We start from the raw sequence: 17683 nt of genomic DNA on the forward strand, positions 1-17683 counted from the left end.
CGAATTAGATATATATGTAATATATATTTTGTATGTAAACTAAGTTAACGCAAGATATTTTTTGAGTGCAGAAGCTTCATCTTCATTATTTTTTTTCTGTTTTACAAATAATAGAAGAAATAACTACTTATTATTAATGAATCTGTAGTAATTCTAATAGAAGACAAGAACAGTTCCTTTCGAACAAATCCCTTTGCATTAGAAAATACTTTCTGAAGAGTGTGCCTATGCTGGTTATGTTCACGTGTCTGTGCATGTTTGTGTGCCTGCTTTACACACGAGAAGTGTAGGACAACTGCAGTCGGCTGCTGTTGCACAAACCATCTCCTAGGGCTACTGCTCTTGGAACCCTCTCAGCTTGTACCACAAAGCCAGGCAGAGCAAAACACCAGCATATGTTTACAGAAGAGGTAAGACAGGTGAAAGGGAACATGGGTGTCATGGCTTGATTGCGGGGTGACAATAAAACCGTGGCAGATGTATTGTTAACCTCCTCTCCCCCTCTTTCCCCTTCAGCCCCTCCCTCTCCCCCCTTCCCACTAAGGACAGGCGATTGGGAGGGAAAGAAGGACAGAGAGAAGAGAGCTGGAAAAATTAAAAATGTTTTACTAATGCTACTAATAAGAAATAGAGAAAATAACACAAAATATACAAAACCAATCTTGAAAGTCCCGGCAACTGCTCCGGCAGATGTGGGGCCGGCACCCGAAGTCCTGGACTGGACTCTGCAGCCAACCGGAGCTGGATTCAGTCTGTCACTGGGCCTCAGTTCACAGGGACAACTTGCAAGGTCCTCTCCTGATGTCGGCCATAAGGAAAAAGGACGAGATCCTCGTGATCCCCCACTTTTATATGAAGTATGACGTGAATGGGATGGAATACTTTAGCTGGTCAATTTTCAGTTCACCTCCTGCTTGCACGTCTCGCGGGATGCATCATTATCAATGACCTTGCATTCCATTGCTATGTCTACCAAAACATGTGCCTAGCTTTCAGGAAAACTGCAGTTAGTAAGAAGATTTTAGCTGACAGGGAAATTCACTAAAAGAGAAACTTGTTTTTAACAAAACCAGGACAATGGGTTAGGGGACAGATGTATGTGTTTCACTCTCCATGCAAAAATCTTGGTAGGCGCAGGAGATATGGTATGCAATAATGATAATAAAATAATAATATACAGAAAAAGAAATCCTATATCAGAGAGTTTACAGTGTTAGGGGTCTTTCCCACTGAAATATGCTAAACTATCCTCCAGATGTGAATGCCCGTGTGACTTCTCTACAGCCCTGTTGACATCTGCAGGCGTTTGCAAGGGTGGTACAGTTGGTACTCAGGTTCCAATGCACACTTAACAGCTATAATATTTCAGGGGCAGTTGCTATGGGCAGAGTCTCTGCTTGCACTTCCATTGGCCAAGCACCCACTTGCTATTGATTACCAATGAAGTGCATTTCTTGATGTAGCTTCGTTTGAAAGGAATTCAACTTTTCACATCCTGTTACTTTCTGAAACAAAAAAACGGAGGAAAAAAGTAAGTGGGGGTGACTGGGAGATTCACTTCAAAAATGGAAAGTGTACTCTGAAGTTTAGTACAAGACAGCTGGCAGCACCGTTTGACAGGTCTCATGGCTTTGCTAGAATTGTGTGCTGGATCACACTAAAATCATTAGGCTGTATCAGCTATTTTCAACAACAATTGAATCAGGTTGTGTTGACGAAGGGAGGCTTATATATTTACTGTGGTTCTCCCTTTTCATTGCAGTTGGTATCCTTAATAATTAGTGAACTAAGTGTACTGAAGAATATAAGAACAAGTGTATGCCAGGCCATGTAATTCTTGCCATCGCTGCAATATAAATCTTCCTACATACATGCTGCCTCTGAATATCTTTAGCAGTTAAGAAAAAAAAAAAAAGCTAAAAAAAGAAATACACATGTACGATATAACTAGAGGCATTTGAGATCAGACATCATCTTGATGCTTCTGCTGTTTCTACTAGTTTTTTTTTAATGTATCAGGTGGCTGTTTAAATTTATAAAACATCTGAAGACAATAAATCACATTGTAATTGGTAGGCTTAGTTATATGCTTCAAATTCAACTGAATATATTATTATATTTTCAGCTGTGATTCAAATCTGAAAACAGAAGAATGAAAATAAGAGATAAAATACTAATACAGAAGTGCTACATAACTGTCTTCAATGGAATTTTCTTGGTAAAAATTCCGTTTTCTTGTTTAGCAGCTTCAAATTAATTTTTTAAAAATATTTTGAATTACAAAAGTAATCCTTTTTTTTTTTTTTCCCAGGCTCTGGGTCTTATGCTTCTGATATTTGGCCTGTGGCTTTTATTTGACAGAAGCAATTTCTTCACTGTGTTATGTGAGTATAAATAGGATTTTTCTTTTGTTTCAAATGATAACAGAGTAAATCAACATAAACAGTGATAGATTTTCTTTTTTTTCACAAGGTGGCAGTATTGGACTGAAATGTATAAGTTATTTTTTCTGTTGTGAATATTTTCCATCATTAGACAGTATGATTATCAAAATAGGGTAAAACATATATCAGTATATACAAGTTATATATTATTATAATCTGCACCATTTCTTTGTAGATGAATCACTGAAATATAAACCAGCTCTATTGATCTTATCTTTATATGATATCTTTATATAATTTATATCTTTATATAATTTACCAGACTGCTTTTGACAAGATTATAGATCCTATAGGTGGATATTTGGGTGGAATGAACACAAGTTGGATCTTGGGCCCCTCCATGTAGATATTCCTTTTTTCCCAGAGTGTCTCTCAACTTGTTTCCTGGGGAAGTTTTGGGTCGCATAACAACAGTAGCGCTCATATAGAGCTGTCTGCCTTCGTTATGCTAAGGAGCATCAGTTCCCAACTGATGGGATGGGAACCATCCTGTACAGTATTTCTGGGATGAAGCATTTGAGATGGAAGTAAGGACAACCCCTGCTGCTTTCCATATCTATGCAAAAATAGTTGGAGTGGAAAGGGGAAAGTGGTCAGTCACAAAGAGGGAGGATAGCATTGAATCTGAGTCTGGATTTAATGAGAACTATATCTATGTCTACACAGGATTTGTATATGTGCTACTAATTTTTGGCAAACAGAAAAAATCTGTAAATTTGAGTATATATTTGAGTATATTCTGTTTACATCTCATGTGTTGTTACCATCCTCTGAATTTAGGAAAATATATATTTTTATTTCTGTGACTGTAGATAGCATAAGTAATAATAATAATAATAATACCCTTTTATCATTCTACTATTTACATCCTTTCAGTAATGGCATTGCAAAGATTTCATTATTTTTCTGGAATAAGTTTTGTAAGTTGAAATCTCAAAAAGAGAGAAGTGACAGCATGAATTGCACTGTGTTACAGTTTCTTCAGGCAAGAATCAGCTAGTGCCATATATTTCTTGTATATTACTTGGAATTGGATCTGCTGTTACCTTTACATCAGCCTTGGGATTCCTTGGAAGTGTTTTGGAAATCAAACGTCTACTAGTTACCGTAGGTATAAATCAGACTCCCGCTTCCTTGTAAGTGAAAGAGCATTTTGTGTGCATGACAACTGTGATCCTGTCTTGATGTTGTGTTTTTCACAACAAAGGGGAAACACGGTGCTTAACAAAACTGCTGATAGAAAGTTATTTTTAAATTAAGTCCTGGCTTAAATGAAATCTAAACAAAACTGAAGATCCTTCTATATCACTACATGAGTGTTTTCAATGACAAAACACTTGTATTTTGATCCGCTAAAGATTTTAGCCACTGTATTTATTATCTTAGAGGTTTTAAAATTAATTTAGTATTGAAACTATGCAGAGTAACTACTGTCCTCTTAGTATGTGCTCACATGCTTAGTATGTGCTGAAGAAATAAAGAAAAGCCTGCCCCAAAATACTGCAGGTTGAAGGTACAGGTAGCTACAGGATGCCTACAGTATCAATAAGGTGAATATGATTAAATATGATTAAAAAGCTGTTAACGATTGTAGACCTACCTAGAGACTCCATATTTATATACAATTCCTGCTTTTTAAGGGAAGAACACTTTATTTCTGAAAAATTACACTGTAACTATACATTCTTATTATCACTTTGATTGCATTTTTCCTTTCTCTTTTGTTTATTGTAGCATTTTTTTTGAGCAATCTAGTTTAGACTATATGAAGGCTGAAGCAGAGACCATTCTACTGATTCATTTGTTAAGCACTACAAATATCACTTGGCCCAGGTGCTATAGCCTGGAATCTTGTTCATTTCCATCTTCCATAGAAGTATCTAGTACCACAGTATCTAGATACTGTGAGTGAAAATTTGGTCTCACTGAAAATGAACAAAATCAACTAGGTATGAGACTTAGGTACAATGATAACTCAAACAGGGAATAATGAAATGAGAGTTTTGTTCAGTGGAGCACAGCTGCTTAACAACACCTTTTGTTCTTCACTTCTGGTAACATTATGGCTTTGTCTTTAAGCCCAAACCAGTGAGTTGTGCTTTGCCTGAAGCCTGCCTCTTAGACTGTGATGCCAGTGAGGGTTTCCAGGAGAAAAATATTTCTTACTTTTATTGGAATAACTCTAAATAATAGTCATGAGGGATTATACATGAGCTTCTGGAATTTTTTATTGCATTGCTCACTTGTTCAATATATATATTTTTTTCAGTGTATGAGTTTTCAAATCCTGCTGTTTGTTACCCAGATGGCAATATTGGTGCTGATATTTGTGAAGAAAGAAGAGGTATGTAAATAAATTATGTGAGACTGCTGATACTTTCAAAATATTTTTTGCCATTATTTAAAAAAAAATAACAGTCAGTTCTCGCTGTATGCTGCATCACCATTTCCATGTCATCTGGGCATAGCAGAAGATGTGGAAAGCTTAATTTAAGGATTTCGGCATGGTTCAATAGTTGTAAAGGGGAGTACATGGAAATATATTTCCAGTTTCTTCTCTGCAACAAAGCATACCCTTCCTGTTCAGGAATGTGGAATCAACAGTGTAAGGGACAGCTTTATTCCCTTTTGAGGGATGACACTGAAGGCCCCTCTTTCCTGGACATCAGTAGAGGGAGGAAAAAGCATTAGATGCTAACCTGGGTCTTCTAGCAGGTGGTAACAGTAGTTCTCTGTGCAAGTGATAGCAGGAGTCGTTGGTGTCATGGATGCAAAATGGACTAATGAATTACAAATTTTTTTGTTTGAACCCATATTTTAGGTCTCAGTAGAGATCTAATATAAAGAATATGTGTCTTTGCTTTTAACAACAGGAAGCAACAATAAATACAAACATTGCTGTTGTCACTAGTAACTGTACTGTTTTGAAGCTTTATTCAGTTGGGGGTTTTTTCTACATACAGCAACTCCAATAGCTTGAGCAATCCTCACAGTATTATACGGAAGGTAATCTGTGCTGAATCCATAGTGGTCCAGCCACTTCCCTATTCCATAATTCCAAAATCTATGGTTTGAGAAAAGCTCCCATGACACTGGTCTCATAAGGTTCATACAGTTCTCCAAGCTCTGCTGCTATTCAGGCAGCGTAGAGCACAAATAAATTAGTTTTACTTCATCAAAGTGAATCTGTATCATCAAGATTTTTTCCTTAAATGTTAATTTATAGTGATGGAGTCCTCCCTGTTTTATGTGATGGTTTTACATATTGAAAGATTCGAACTGTCAGGATTGATGCATTCTGGAGTCAGCTATTTGTGCTAGGAAAATTGGTTGAAAGATTGCAGTTAAATTTATTTGATATCAACTGTAACTGCACTTGATCTCAACCTTAACTAAGCATTGCTGAAGTATAATAAATGATGGTACCATTATCATTCACTGTGCAAGCTTTTGAATTTTGTTTTTAGGATGGCTTTAGCAAGGGAAATGAGTTAGAGAAGCCTCAGTTTTCTTCTTGTTTTGTAATGAAACTGTTCAGTGGCCTAGGAGTTCCCCTCTGAATGTATTCTGTGCTACATTCTCTATAACCACATTCTTTGTGATCAGCTTGTCCACTTCAATTACTGTTGAAGGCATATTTTAACAGCCTCTGCAAAAATGCCTGATCTAGGGCCAACATGAACTGCTAACTCCCGTAGCCCAAAGCAGTACATGTCCCAGGCAGATTGTATGGTACTCACACAAGTTTTTATCACATTAGGTGTAGAATTAATTATGGGCTTGTGCTTATTATTATATGGTGCTGTGCTTTTAAAAAATAAGTATGAGAGGTAGGATTTACTATTTCAGGACAGATCATGTGTGTCTAAACCATGTTACCTGGTTCTTCTAGCTCCATTGGGCTAATCACCTTGTGTCTGCCTGTGCTATGTATATGATTTTGGGTCACTTCATTTATATTCCCCTTTTGATTTCAACTTTCCCATTAGTGCAATGGCTATGACATGTCTTATATCATATTTGGTAAATTGATTAGAATGCTGCTGCTTTCAAGTAACCCTTGAAGAAACCTGAATATCAATAAAAGATCAAAGATTGCACTATCCATCCACACTTATCAATATGCATCTACCAAATGCTATAAATATTTATGAACAGGTCCACAATCAATGGAACAACAGAATTGATGAAGTAGTTTCTGAATATGGGAATGAGAGTCTGGCTGAGCAGGAACCCACGTGGAACATTCTGAATGCTATGCAGCACAAGGTAAGAAAAAAAACCCCACAAAATATTGCCACCAAAAACACTACATCATTTAAAAAATGTGTATACCAATCAGAACTTATGTAAAAAAACGCAGCTCCTTTACTAAAGGATTAATTTTTCAAGGTCCACTGCTAATATCTGAGGTAACTGGACAGTTTCCTTGCTGTTATATGGATCATTATGGATTAGATTAGGCTGTCGAAGGACTTGTCGATATATGTAGGAGCAGACAGTTCTGGTCACTGAAGTTTACTGCAGCTGAAAAAAACGATGGATTTCCTAACATCTTTGATAGTGCTAAATATCATAAAACACTTGGTCTGGTTAGATCTCAAAACCGATCTGAACCATGGACAAACAGAGATACTATGAGGTAAAAGCAGAGCTTCTACTGTGAGAGCATTTGAATAGGTAATGCACTGATATTCTCTCAGAAATAATGCTTAAAGCCTCAAATGAGTTTTCAAATCAATACTTTCAGCACACATACTTAGTTATTAATCATAAAAATTTTTGTGGCCTGGCAGCATGTAATTTGTTTCATTTTTCAGAAAAGTCCTTTAAAACATTTGTATGGGATCAATTATTTTGGAAGTTGTTAGCAATGTTTTTGACCAGTGTCTTGCTATCCACCCTTCAAATTAATTCTACACCCTGACCTTTTAATTAGAAACAGTACAGCTTAACAGTTTAATATGGTTTAATATGCTTTTGTAGACTATCTGTGAGTCTCTCAATATGACTTCTTGAAGAGGTGAGCTATATAGTTCTTGACAAATGTTGAAGATAATTTATGATTCCAGATAACTCATATATGTCTAGACTCAAGATTACTAATGCATTCGTAATGTATATTCAAAATCAGCTCTTTGAAAATCCAGTCTTCTCTCATAGCATTCATGATTTCTCTAGTGATTAATGGTGACCTCATTATGTCGATGGTGCGGCTAGACTATGTGCTCAAGTACTTGAGCTCAGTTTCATGGAAATGTTATGGGAGCACAGATTTCAGCAAAGTTACCTACCCACCACCTACCCTGGTGGCCATGTTTAAATTGTGGCAGATCTCAAAGTCCTGTCAATATTTTGCTGTTGGTACCTAAACAAGATTAAATGGTATCAAATCCGCCAAGGTGAACTGTAATCACATTTTCAAATTAAATACTGCCATCTTCAAGTCTTGTGTTACATGCTTCCTACTCTTTACAGTATGATCAGTGTCTGCCATGAGAAAAATAAAAAGCCTAAGAAAGTGAATAGTATTAGAGAACAACTAGATTTTTATATATTCTTGGTAAAATTTAAAGCTGGTAATTTTTTTAACTTACAGGGTGGTTGAAATTGAATGTTTTTACAGAGAAAGGACCATTTTGGCTAAGTTATCTAATTTAGCTGGTATACTGCGATCTAAGTTAAGAAGTATATTTTGGATCGACTCTTCAAAACACCAAAAGGAGATATGGAGATGCTTTTGTTTAGCATGTCTAAGCCAAAATATAGCAGACTTTTTGTCCCACAAAAACAAACAAACCAACCCAAAACAAAACACCCCCCCCCCCCATTTCTGAAATTACTGCTTGAATATCCTACCTAACAAGAATTCTGTTCTCCAAGCTGCCTGGTGGTTTGGTTTGTTTTTGTGTTACTGGTATTGAAATAGATTATCAGGTAGTGCTAGCTGACAATCCATTTGAACAGGGCACAGTATTTGCTTTGTGCTTGAAGTTTGAGCTATGTGTTCACAAGAGATCAATTCCTGCTAAAACACAAGCTGGAACAGGGAGGCTTTCTAAAGATCTCTTCTTGCTAAGAGCAGAGAATTTTTGCAAATATGATGTTAGAGGTAACAAAGGAATAGCTAAAAGTTTTCAAAATCTGCTGCTTATTTAAGTTCCTAGATCAGAGTAAAACAGTATCTCTGGTTTTATTTTTATGTATTACAACATGTTTTATATAAAATATGTCCCCATTTACTGCAGTCGTTATGAAACAACATTCATTATGGTGTTTCCAATAATGTATAGCTTGATTGTTTCTTTTCGTTATGCTTCACAGTGAGCATGTCTTTAATATAGCTTACAGCTTAAACACAGTTTCTACCCTGAAATTACTTTGGAAGGTTAAGGGTGATAATCAAAATGTTTTGCTTTAATCTGGGTTTCTAATTTTTTCTTTTTTTCTATTTACATGTGTTCTAGAATAATTTAGAGTCTAAAAGAAAGTTCCTTTCAAAAGTGTATTTTTAAGACCATATTGTTCTTAAATATGTACTATCCAGTGCATACCATGGGAAATGATACATACACAAGGGTGAATCATCCCCTGCAGAAACCCCTCTCTACTGAATACAGAGGGAAACTCTCTAGCTCATTTAATCAGCTAACTAATAGCTTGCACTCATTGGGCTGAAAATTCCTCTGTGTGACAGTCTTTATAGGTGTTGGAGTTACCAAATGACAGGATTTCTATTCTAGATGGAATGCTGTGGGAAATACAATGTCACACAGTGGGAAAGGAATAAAAACAAGGAAAATAGTACTCAGATCCCATGTTCATGCACAAAATCTGGTCTGAAGAAATGGTTTTGTGATGTCTCAAGGGATTCAACATACAGTATGGTAAGAAATAAAAAACTTGTCTTGAAGAATGTAACTTTTGCTACTAAGTGGACTTTGGAAAAAATATACAAAACATGTTTTCCACCAAGACTTTGCTTACAAATTCCAAAATATTAATAATATTCATTGTTTTGTCTTTGGTCACTCTGAAGTCTAGGTTTTTACTCATTAGGTGTCAGTCATATAGGCAGTTCTAAAATAAGGATGCTTTAAGAAAACAGGAGTTGTGCCTATTACAAATTGGTATCCCAGGGACATTAGTAGTGTTTTAAGTAGTAAGCATCTTGGCATTCAGAAGTCCATGCCATGCAAATCAATGACAATGGAAAGTGACACTATATAAAAGTATACAATACATTTTCCACTTTTAATTACTATTCATTACTTACAGAATGTCATCAAAGTCTCCATATGTTTGTACTGTCTGTTTCCAGAGCATCTCCACTACCTCATGGCATAAGAGGAATCAGCAAGGCATTGAAATATGAGATGTATTTCTCAAGACCAGTTCATGTTAGCATTTACATGTCTTCATGTCAAAGGACCAGTTTACATAGAACCATCAGGTATCATCACCTGATAATAGGAAACTGGAGCAAAGTTGAACATATTATTCTCTTCTGTAAACCCTCCAGTGTTTGTAGGATTATCCAATGAGAACAAAAATTCAACAGACAAGGGTTATTTCTTGGCAATGCAGGACAGTAAATAATAGAAAGGATGCTGTCAAATGACATCTGGTATTGTCTTCCTTCCTTTATCAGTTTGGAATTTTTCCCTGTTTCTGCAAACCCTTGTCATTATTACAACATTACTTTAAAGTATAGAAAGCCTTAATTTATATATTTTATTATATTTAAAGCTATTTTGAGCTATGTAATAGCTTATAATTTATTTTAAAAAGCAATATAATAAACATAGACTGTAACCTGGAAAATATGCACATCCATTTCAGGATGCATAGTGCATGAGAATCAGTGGAAACTTGAAAATATTCTTTCAAGCATTTACTTGTAAGGTAATCTCTCAGTTATACTCACATGAAAGCAAATTTCTTTTTGATTAAGTCACAAGCTCTGGAACATTTCCATACAAAAATGTCGGATTTACTGAAGAACAAACTGTTTAGTTCAGATAATTTAAAAAATGTTATAGCTAACTCTCAGCAGTACACATTACCAATGTATCTGGTTTCTGGCAAGTAAATATCAGAACCCATCACAACATGCAGAAAGTTCTATATATTTTAAAAGTGTGTTCTTATGAAGGTGCAATATGAATTCAAAAGTCGAAATGATTTTTCTTGAAATCTGTTCATCTTCACTTGCTTAGGGATGTGAAGAACACCTAAGTACATGGTTTGAAAGCAATGTTTTGATCTTAACTGCAGTTATTATCAGCCTGCTAATTACACAGGTAAGAGTACTTTTCAGAAAAAACCTACAAAATATTGATATTCTGCTGGCTTTAAAAATCAATTCTTTGCCATTTGGCTTTAACACACTCTCCAAAATTTTTTAGAGATTTCCATCAATTTTAATTAGAAGTAAGATCAAGCACTTTTTACCAACAAACTCCTACATATTCAAGCACCATTGCAGTTGTTGGTGTCCAAAGTTTGTTGAATAAAATGTTTGACCTGATTTGTGAAAGCAAATGGCATTACAAGGATAGGAAGCAGTTAAAGAGAATGTAAAGTCTGTAGAGCAAAAGACCTCTTTCGTCCTCTATTTGTACACAACCTAGTTCATGAATATGCTAAATCAAACAATACAAAATCATGAAACCCCTTGCCCCATATCTATGAGAAAATTTTATTGGGTAAAAAGGAATAAAGCTTTCAATATCAAAACAAAATTATATGAATAATGGCAAAAATAACTGATTGTTCACTCCATGGACACCCTGACATTTGAGTATCATCAAGCAGGCTGATTTTGATAAGACATTTGATGAATTTTTGAAAATAAATTAAATAAATAAAATAAATTGATAGATTTCATAAATTTGATAATTTTTGATAAGACATCTTGATAAGACATTGATAAAATCATGAGGTTGAAAATGAGATTAGTTCATATTTACTCAGAGAATTAAAAGTATGACCTGTATTACCTCTGCCATATGTAGTACCTTCCCATGGAGGTGTGTAGTAAAAATGTTCTGGCGATGGAGTGGACCAGTTCAGTAGTGAAAATGTTCGTTATTCATACTCACCTAATCCACACTAGCACAGTACATGAGTGTCTCATGTTTTTTGATGTGCTATCATTGACACCTCCTTGTCAGGCGGGAAAGACCCGTTGTCCCCATTCAAGAGGTTAAGACCAAGATTCATAGGGGACTAATGGTGAGATCAGTTCAGTCATGAGTGAGTATCAACACTTTCTTTATTGTTTTTAACTCACCTTTTTTTTTTCTTTCTCAGATATTGTTGGTCACATTAACTGGTCAGCTACTAAGAAACATCAGAAAGAATAATATTTGGCCAAATGCATCATGAACTCTTCTGATCATTGCTGTAGTGCAAGAATTATCTGATCTGTGCCTGTGACAGTCAATGAAATTACTTCCACTAAAATTTGGATGTTGTAGTCACTAAGATATTAACATTTGGCTTTAATATTTTTGTTTATTATTCATGACTATGGATATGGCAATATGCTACAAACTTACATCTGAAGTACTATGTAATTTACTAGCTGGTTAATAAAACTTTCTGATAAGCTGAATACTAGTTTCCTGAGTCTCTGGAACAACTTGTTCAGAGTATTGTAAAAAGTACTGTATAATGTACTGCACTTTGAAACAGAGGAACCCTTTATCAGGTTCAGCCAAGAAACATATTTACTAAACGTTGCTGATACTTCTTTACACTTTTACCTTTCCTTCCAGTCCTTCTCTGTTTTGTCCTTGTCTGTTGTGTGATTTAATCTCCAAATATTTCCCTGATTCCTATAAATATTTTACTCTTCTCAACTCCTTTCCAAGGAGTGTTGTAATAGACATCTTTTGTTCTGTCTGAGTGGCTCTTGCCATTTAATCAAATGGCTTCAGTGGTTTAGCTGGAGTAAGCTTGAAACCCTAAAACATTCTTTATCCTTTGAGCAGTGAGGTGACCTGGAGTATCTTCAGGAAAACTGAAGAAGGCATAGTATTACAAGTGTACGTGATATCATTGTTAAATTATTTTTTGTCTAAAACTTCCTATTTCAGTAATCCATTTCCTGATGCTTATACATTTGGTAACTTCCTTTTGTTTAGTCTAAAAAATTTCCATTTCAAGTGCCTGCCACCAGCTAAATTTGTTATTTAGGGAACTTCAAATAAAAGAAATGTGTCAATTCAGAGGTGAACAGCAAGTTTGGAACTGAATCTGAATTCCGAACTTGCGCTTTTTGTTCTGCCACAAGCAAAAATCTAAGGAACACAGTGATGAAGCGTCTCATCCCACTCAAAGTTTTATCTGCATTAAAAATGGCAGATACCTGTTACTTTGATGTCTGTGATGGTTTAAGAGGTTTTAATCTTGTTATTGACATAATTCAGTCTGAAGATACAACCTGAAGAAGATATTAAATAATAATAAATAAATAAACAATAGTTTTTTCAGTAATCTACATTTTGCACTTTACAGAGTACTTCAGAATATTAAGATAAAGCACTTGAATTTCAGTTAATAAGTATCATTCTAAAATATAAAGATAACTTCACTTTACTGTAACAAACATCTAAAAATCCCAGCAATCTGGTAAAACAACAGAAGCTATTTTTTCATTAGAAAGTACATCCATTTCATTGAATAGGTTTGTGATACAGAGCAGGATATAGCAAGTGTTTTTCACTTTTTTGCATGCATCTAGTATTGAACATGGAACCTAAGTACAGAATTGTAGAACTATCCAATAATATAGGTTCAAATGGGCATCTGGGGACTACATAGTCCAGTTCCCTACTCAAAGCAGGCCCACTTAGATCAGGTTGTTCAAGGCCATGTCCAGGTGAATGTTGAATATCTCTAGGGATGGATATTCCACAGTCTCTCTTGGCAACCTCTTCCGGTGTTTGACCATCCTCACAGTAAAAATCTTTTTCCTTACGTGTGACTGGAACTTTCCATGTTACAGCTTCTGTCTTTTGCCTTTTGAACTACCACTGTGCACCTCTGAGAAGAGGTGGCTCCACCTTTCCCACTCCTTCTCAATATGTAGGTGAAGCCAGTGTTAAGATCTCCCCTTAGGCTTCTCTCTTCCAAGCAAAGCAAACCCAATTCACTCAGCCTCTCCTTGTATGTCTTGTGCTCTGGACTGCTACCTATTTGGGGGTTCCTCTGCTGGAACTGCTGCAGTATGCCAATGTCTTTTGAGTATTGGGGAGCACAGGACTGGATGCAACACTTGAGATATGGTGTCACAAGAGAAGAAAAATCGTTTACCTCAGCCTGCTGACTGTACACCTACTAATATAGCCCAGGATGCAGTTGACTTTCTCTGCTGTGAGGGCACACTGCTGACTCATGTTCAATTTGTTTTCTAGCAGGAGCCCCAGGTACTTTCTGCAAATGTGTTTTCTCCCCATTTGGCCCTCGTGCAACTACTGCTGCTACATGGGGTTATTTCATCCCAGATATCTTTACTGAATGTCGTGAGTTCCCTGTCAGCCCATTTCTCCAGCTTGACAAGGTCCCTCTGAATAGCAGTTCTGCCCTCCAGGTTATTGACTGTTCTTCCTACAAGTTGCTGTCGTTTGCAGAGCTGCTGAAGGTATAGTTCATCCCATCATTTAGGTCATTAACAGAATTTCCACCAGTCTTGATCCTTGAGGGGTGACATAATTAACCAGCCACCACCTCAGCTTTATGCTGCTGATCAGAATCATTTGAGCTGATTTTCTTCTCAATAGTCTTCTTATCCTGACCATGTATCACCACTTTGGCTATAAAGGTATTATGGGAGACTATTCCAAAGGCCTCGTACGTAGTGGTCATTGCTCTTTCAACTCCTACTAAGCCAATCATCTTATTGTAGAAGGTAATCAAGCATAGTCAGACATGATTTACCCTTGGCAAAGCCAAGATGGTTGTTCCAAATGACTCTTCAAGTGCTTGGAAAGAGTTTCCAGGACGATTTGTCCCATAACATTCCAAGAGCATAAGGTGAGGCTGACCCTGCTTCTTGTCCTGTTTGAAGATGGGTCTGATGTTTATTTCTCTGCCACCATCAGGGATCTCCCCCAAACACCATTACCTTTTGAAGATGACAGAAGTTGGCTACTCAATGATATCAGCCAGGTCTATATGGATCCAGGGACTTGTGAATGTCCAACTTGTTGAAACACTCTAGCTTCCGGTAGCATGGCTTATTCTTCCCTCTCTCAAGATGCCCCTACTAGGCTCAAGAACCTGAGATGCCTGAGGATAAACATTGCCTGTAAATACAGAGTATCTCAGTCTTTCCATATCCTTTATCACTAGATCCCCTACCGCATTGAGCAATGAGTCCACGTTTTTCTTAGATGTACTTTTTCTGCCAGTCTTCTTATAGAAGCCTTTCTTGTCACTTGCCAGCTGAGCACTGGCTTTCCTGCATCCATCCCAGCAGGCTTGGGCAATGTCTGTTTTCCTCCTGGGTAGCCCAAGAATGTAAAATTTTTATGTTTGAGACCAGTAGCCAGTTATCCCTGTTCTGTGAGATCAGTTGACCGTTATTCATACTAGCCTTCTACCTCACTTGCTCAACTTCCTGCACATCAGCATGGATAGTTCTTGTACACTGAGGAGGTCATCCTAAAAAAACAGCCAGTTCTTTGGGGCCTCTTTGCTCTTCATGGTAGTCTCACATATGATTCTGCCAAACAGACGCCCGAGCAACCACTTACTTATTTTAGGATTTTAAAGTCCACAGTCTCATGGTCATTGCAGATGAGACCCTTGATCTTTGCATTTCCAATCAGTTCCTCCTTGTAACAGAACCAGAAAATCATCTTCTCCAGCTGGATTGTTGATCACCTGCATTGACCTAGTATCATCAACACACCAGAAATCTCCTGGGTTGCTTGTTCTTAGGTAGGTATTCTAGAATGACATCCTCTAGAAGTACCTTTATTTTTCTGGTTTGAGTGGGAGCCTAGTTGCACTAGTTTATAGTTTCTACAACTTGAAATGGTTAACACTATATTAGTTGGATCCCACTTTAGTATAATATAGTCAAGAGTTCAGAAGGCCTCAAATAAAATCATATGTGGAATCTGAATTTGATCCTAATGTATATGTATTATAAAATAGTTGACAAATATGTGCTCACATAGTGGCTTTCCATAGTAAGCTAAAAACAAAGTTCTGTAAAATTGTACTGTGGTCTATACCCAAATATTATTTTAGGATTAATAGAAGCAGCTCCAATTGTCCTCAGTGACAGTTTGGCATGCCCAAGTGAGAGTGTGCTTCAGTGTAAGGAAATACTGCGCAATACCTACCAAGACCTGTCATCAACATTCACAATAAAATGTACATACCGCCTGCTAAAATCTGCAGCAACCACACAGAAAATTAGCTAATAGACTTACGTGTTTGTGCAAGAAGATTATACATAAAATCATCAATACTGCCACACATGCTGCTGGTATTTAACAAGAATAATTATAAAAACATCATTAGTAATATACTAGTTAGTAAAAAGAGAAAAAGAAAGAATAGAGGAGAAAGTTTATAGGATGGAAAGTTTTTTGGGTTTGTTTTGGTTTTGTTTGTTTTGGGTTTTTTTAATGTTTTGAGAAAAGAACATGGAAACAAGTATTTGCCAATTTGTGCAATGCTGATAGGTAGACACTAGAGGACACAGGCGCTTAAAGGTTTTACAGGACAAAGAAAATAACCACAAGATTTGCAGAATGCCATAAAGTACACAGCTTATACATAGTTCACACTTTAAAATATATTGAGTAAGCCTGAAGGTGATAGCCATGTGGCACTGCACTGTCAGAGAAAATGATGCTCAGAGACAGTGTGTTTCACAGGACTGTCATGGGAAACAGCTCACAGCAGCTGCGTTAAATCTCAGTAAGGTAACGAATGAATCCAGTTCAGCTTATTTAGAAGTTGTATCATCAAAATTAGGAGATGTCCCAAAAAGGATTGTTGATGTGAGAGTGCAGGGGGAAATCATAACTGCATAAATTCTCCATGCAAACCAGTAAAGAGAGGAAAAAAATAGGGTGGTTACATAGTTGCTTTCATGTGGCCCAAAACCAGTCAACTGCTAAAGAGAAGGTCCCACTGTCTTCATATTCTTAGTCTTACTCCCATCCCAGACTGGGTACTGGCACTGGTACCTGTGCAGCTTTGCAAAGAACTGGTCCAAAGCCCTGACTGCTATAAAAAATAATCCTACAAAGGAAAAAAAAAATAAAAAGAAAGAAAAATAAAAGTTATATGTTTAGCATTTTGGGTTTTATTAATTGGTTTGTTGTTTGACTTGGTTGGGGTTTGGGGTCGGCCAATACTAGTCCAGTGTAAAATATATATACATTTCAGGGGTTGGAATTTTAGTTCTGCCCTTCTACACATAGAGTGTCCTAACCCTATGCTAAAATAAAGCTCCTGCTTGTACCTGCCCCACCATCTTATATGACTGGATGCACATTGGTTAAGCTTCAGTAAAAGGACACTGAGTGCTCTCACTCTTAGTGTCTCATGACTTGAAGACCAGGATGGCTGTCTTGAAATTTCAAGGTGGGTTCAACCCTTTGAGGAGAATGGGACTCAAAACTCATGTTTCCTACGTCTGTTATGGGTGCTCCAACTATAACAGTAGATAAAATAAGAGGATGGAATCACTGTCAGTATTACACTAAACAAATAGTCATGGTGTTCAGTATGACTAATGTTTAGGGGATTCTCCAAAGTCTTAAGGTAGCTCTGAATAAATTCTACACTGCATGGTTTAAACTTGATTTTTTAATTGGGCTACAGATACAAGCTAGATGCCGGATACCAATGACAGGCACCTTGAAACTGCATGGTGACTGAAGCTCCCAGAGAATTTTTGGACAAGGTGGGGAGGCACAAATTAACTATGTGCCTGCCTACATAGCTAGGGAATCCTAGAAAAACAGTGGTATGAATGCCACCTGGCTGTTTTGTTTTCATATTCTGAAAGAAATAATAATTATAGTTATTTGGTTTACTCTTACATTACCATACTGCTCATCTCCTGAGGGAACAGAATGTGCATTTCCCACAGGACATTTTTAATTTGTGTTTGGTACTTATCCAAAAATAATTTAACCAATGTCAGTTCTTTTGTGAATGCCATGTGTATGTTCTGAATGGGAAGCTCCAGTAATACTATAGAT

The 17683-nt window shown here is 36.7% G+C and overlaps 1 protein-coding gene across 1 annotated transcript; it reads left to right on the plus strand.

The window, feature by feature from the left end:
* Nucleotides 1-395: 395 nt before the first annotated feature.
* TSPAN19 (tetraspanin 19) lies at nt 396-11834 on the plus strand. Its single transcript, XM_065627060.1, is given in 9 exon segments — nt 396-419; nt 2126-2218; nt 2312-2384; nt 3421-3551; nt 4714-4788; nt 6603-6713; nt 9188-9331; nt 10664-10747; nt 11760-11834. Coding segments are annotated over 9 exon segments (810 nt in total).
* The last annotated feature ends 5849 nt before the right edge of the window (nt 11835-17683 follow it).

This window comes from Caloenas nicobarica, chromosome 1, assembly GCF_036013445.1.
Source record: "Caloenas nicobarica isolate bCalNic1 chromosome 1, bCalNic1.hap1, whole genome shotgun sequence".
NCBI lineage: Eukaryota > Metazoa > Chordata > Aves > Columbiformes > Columbidae > Caloenas > Caloenas nicobarica.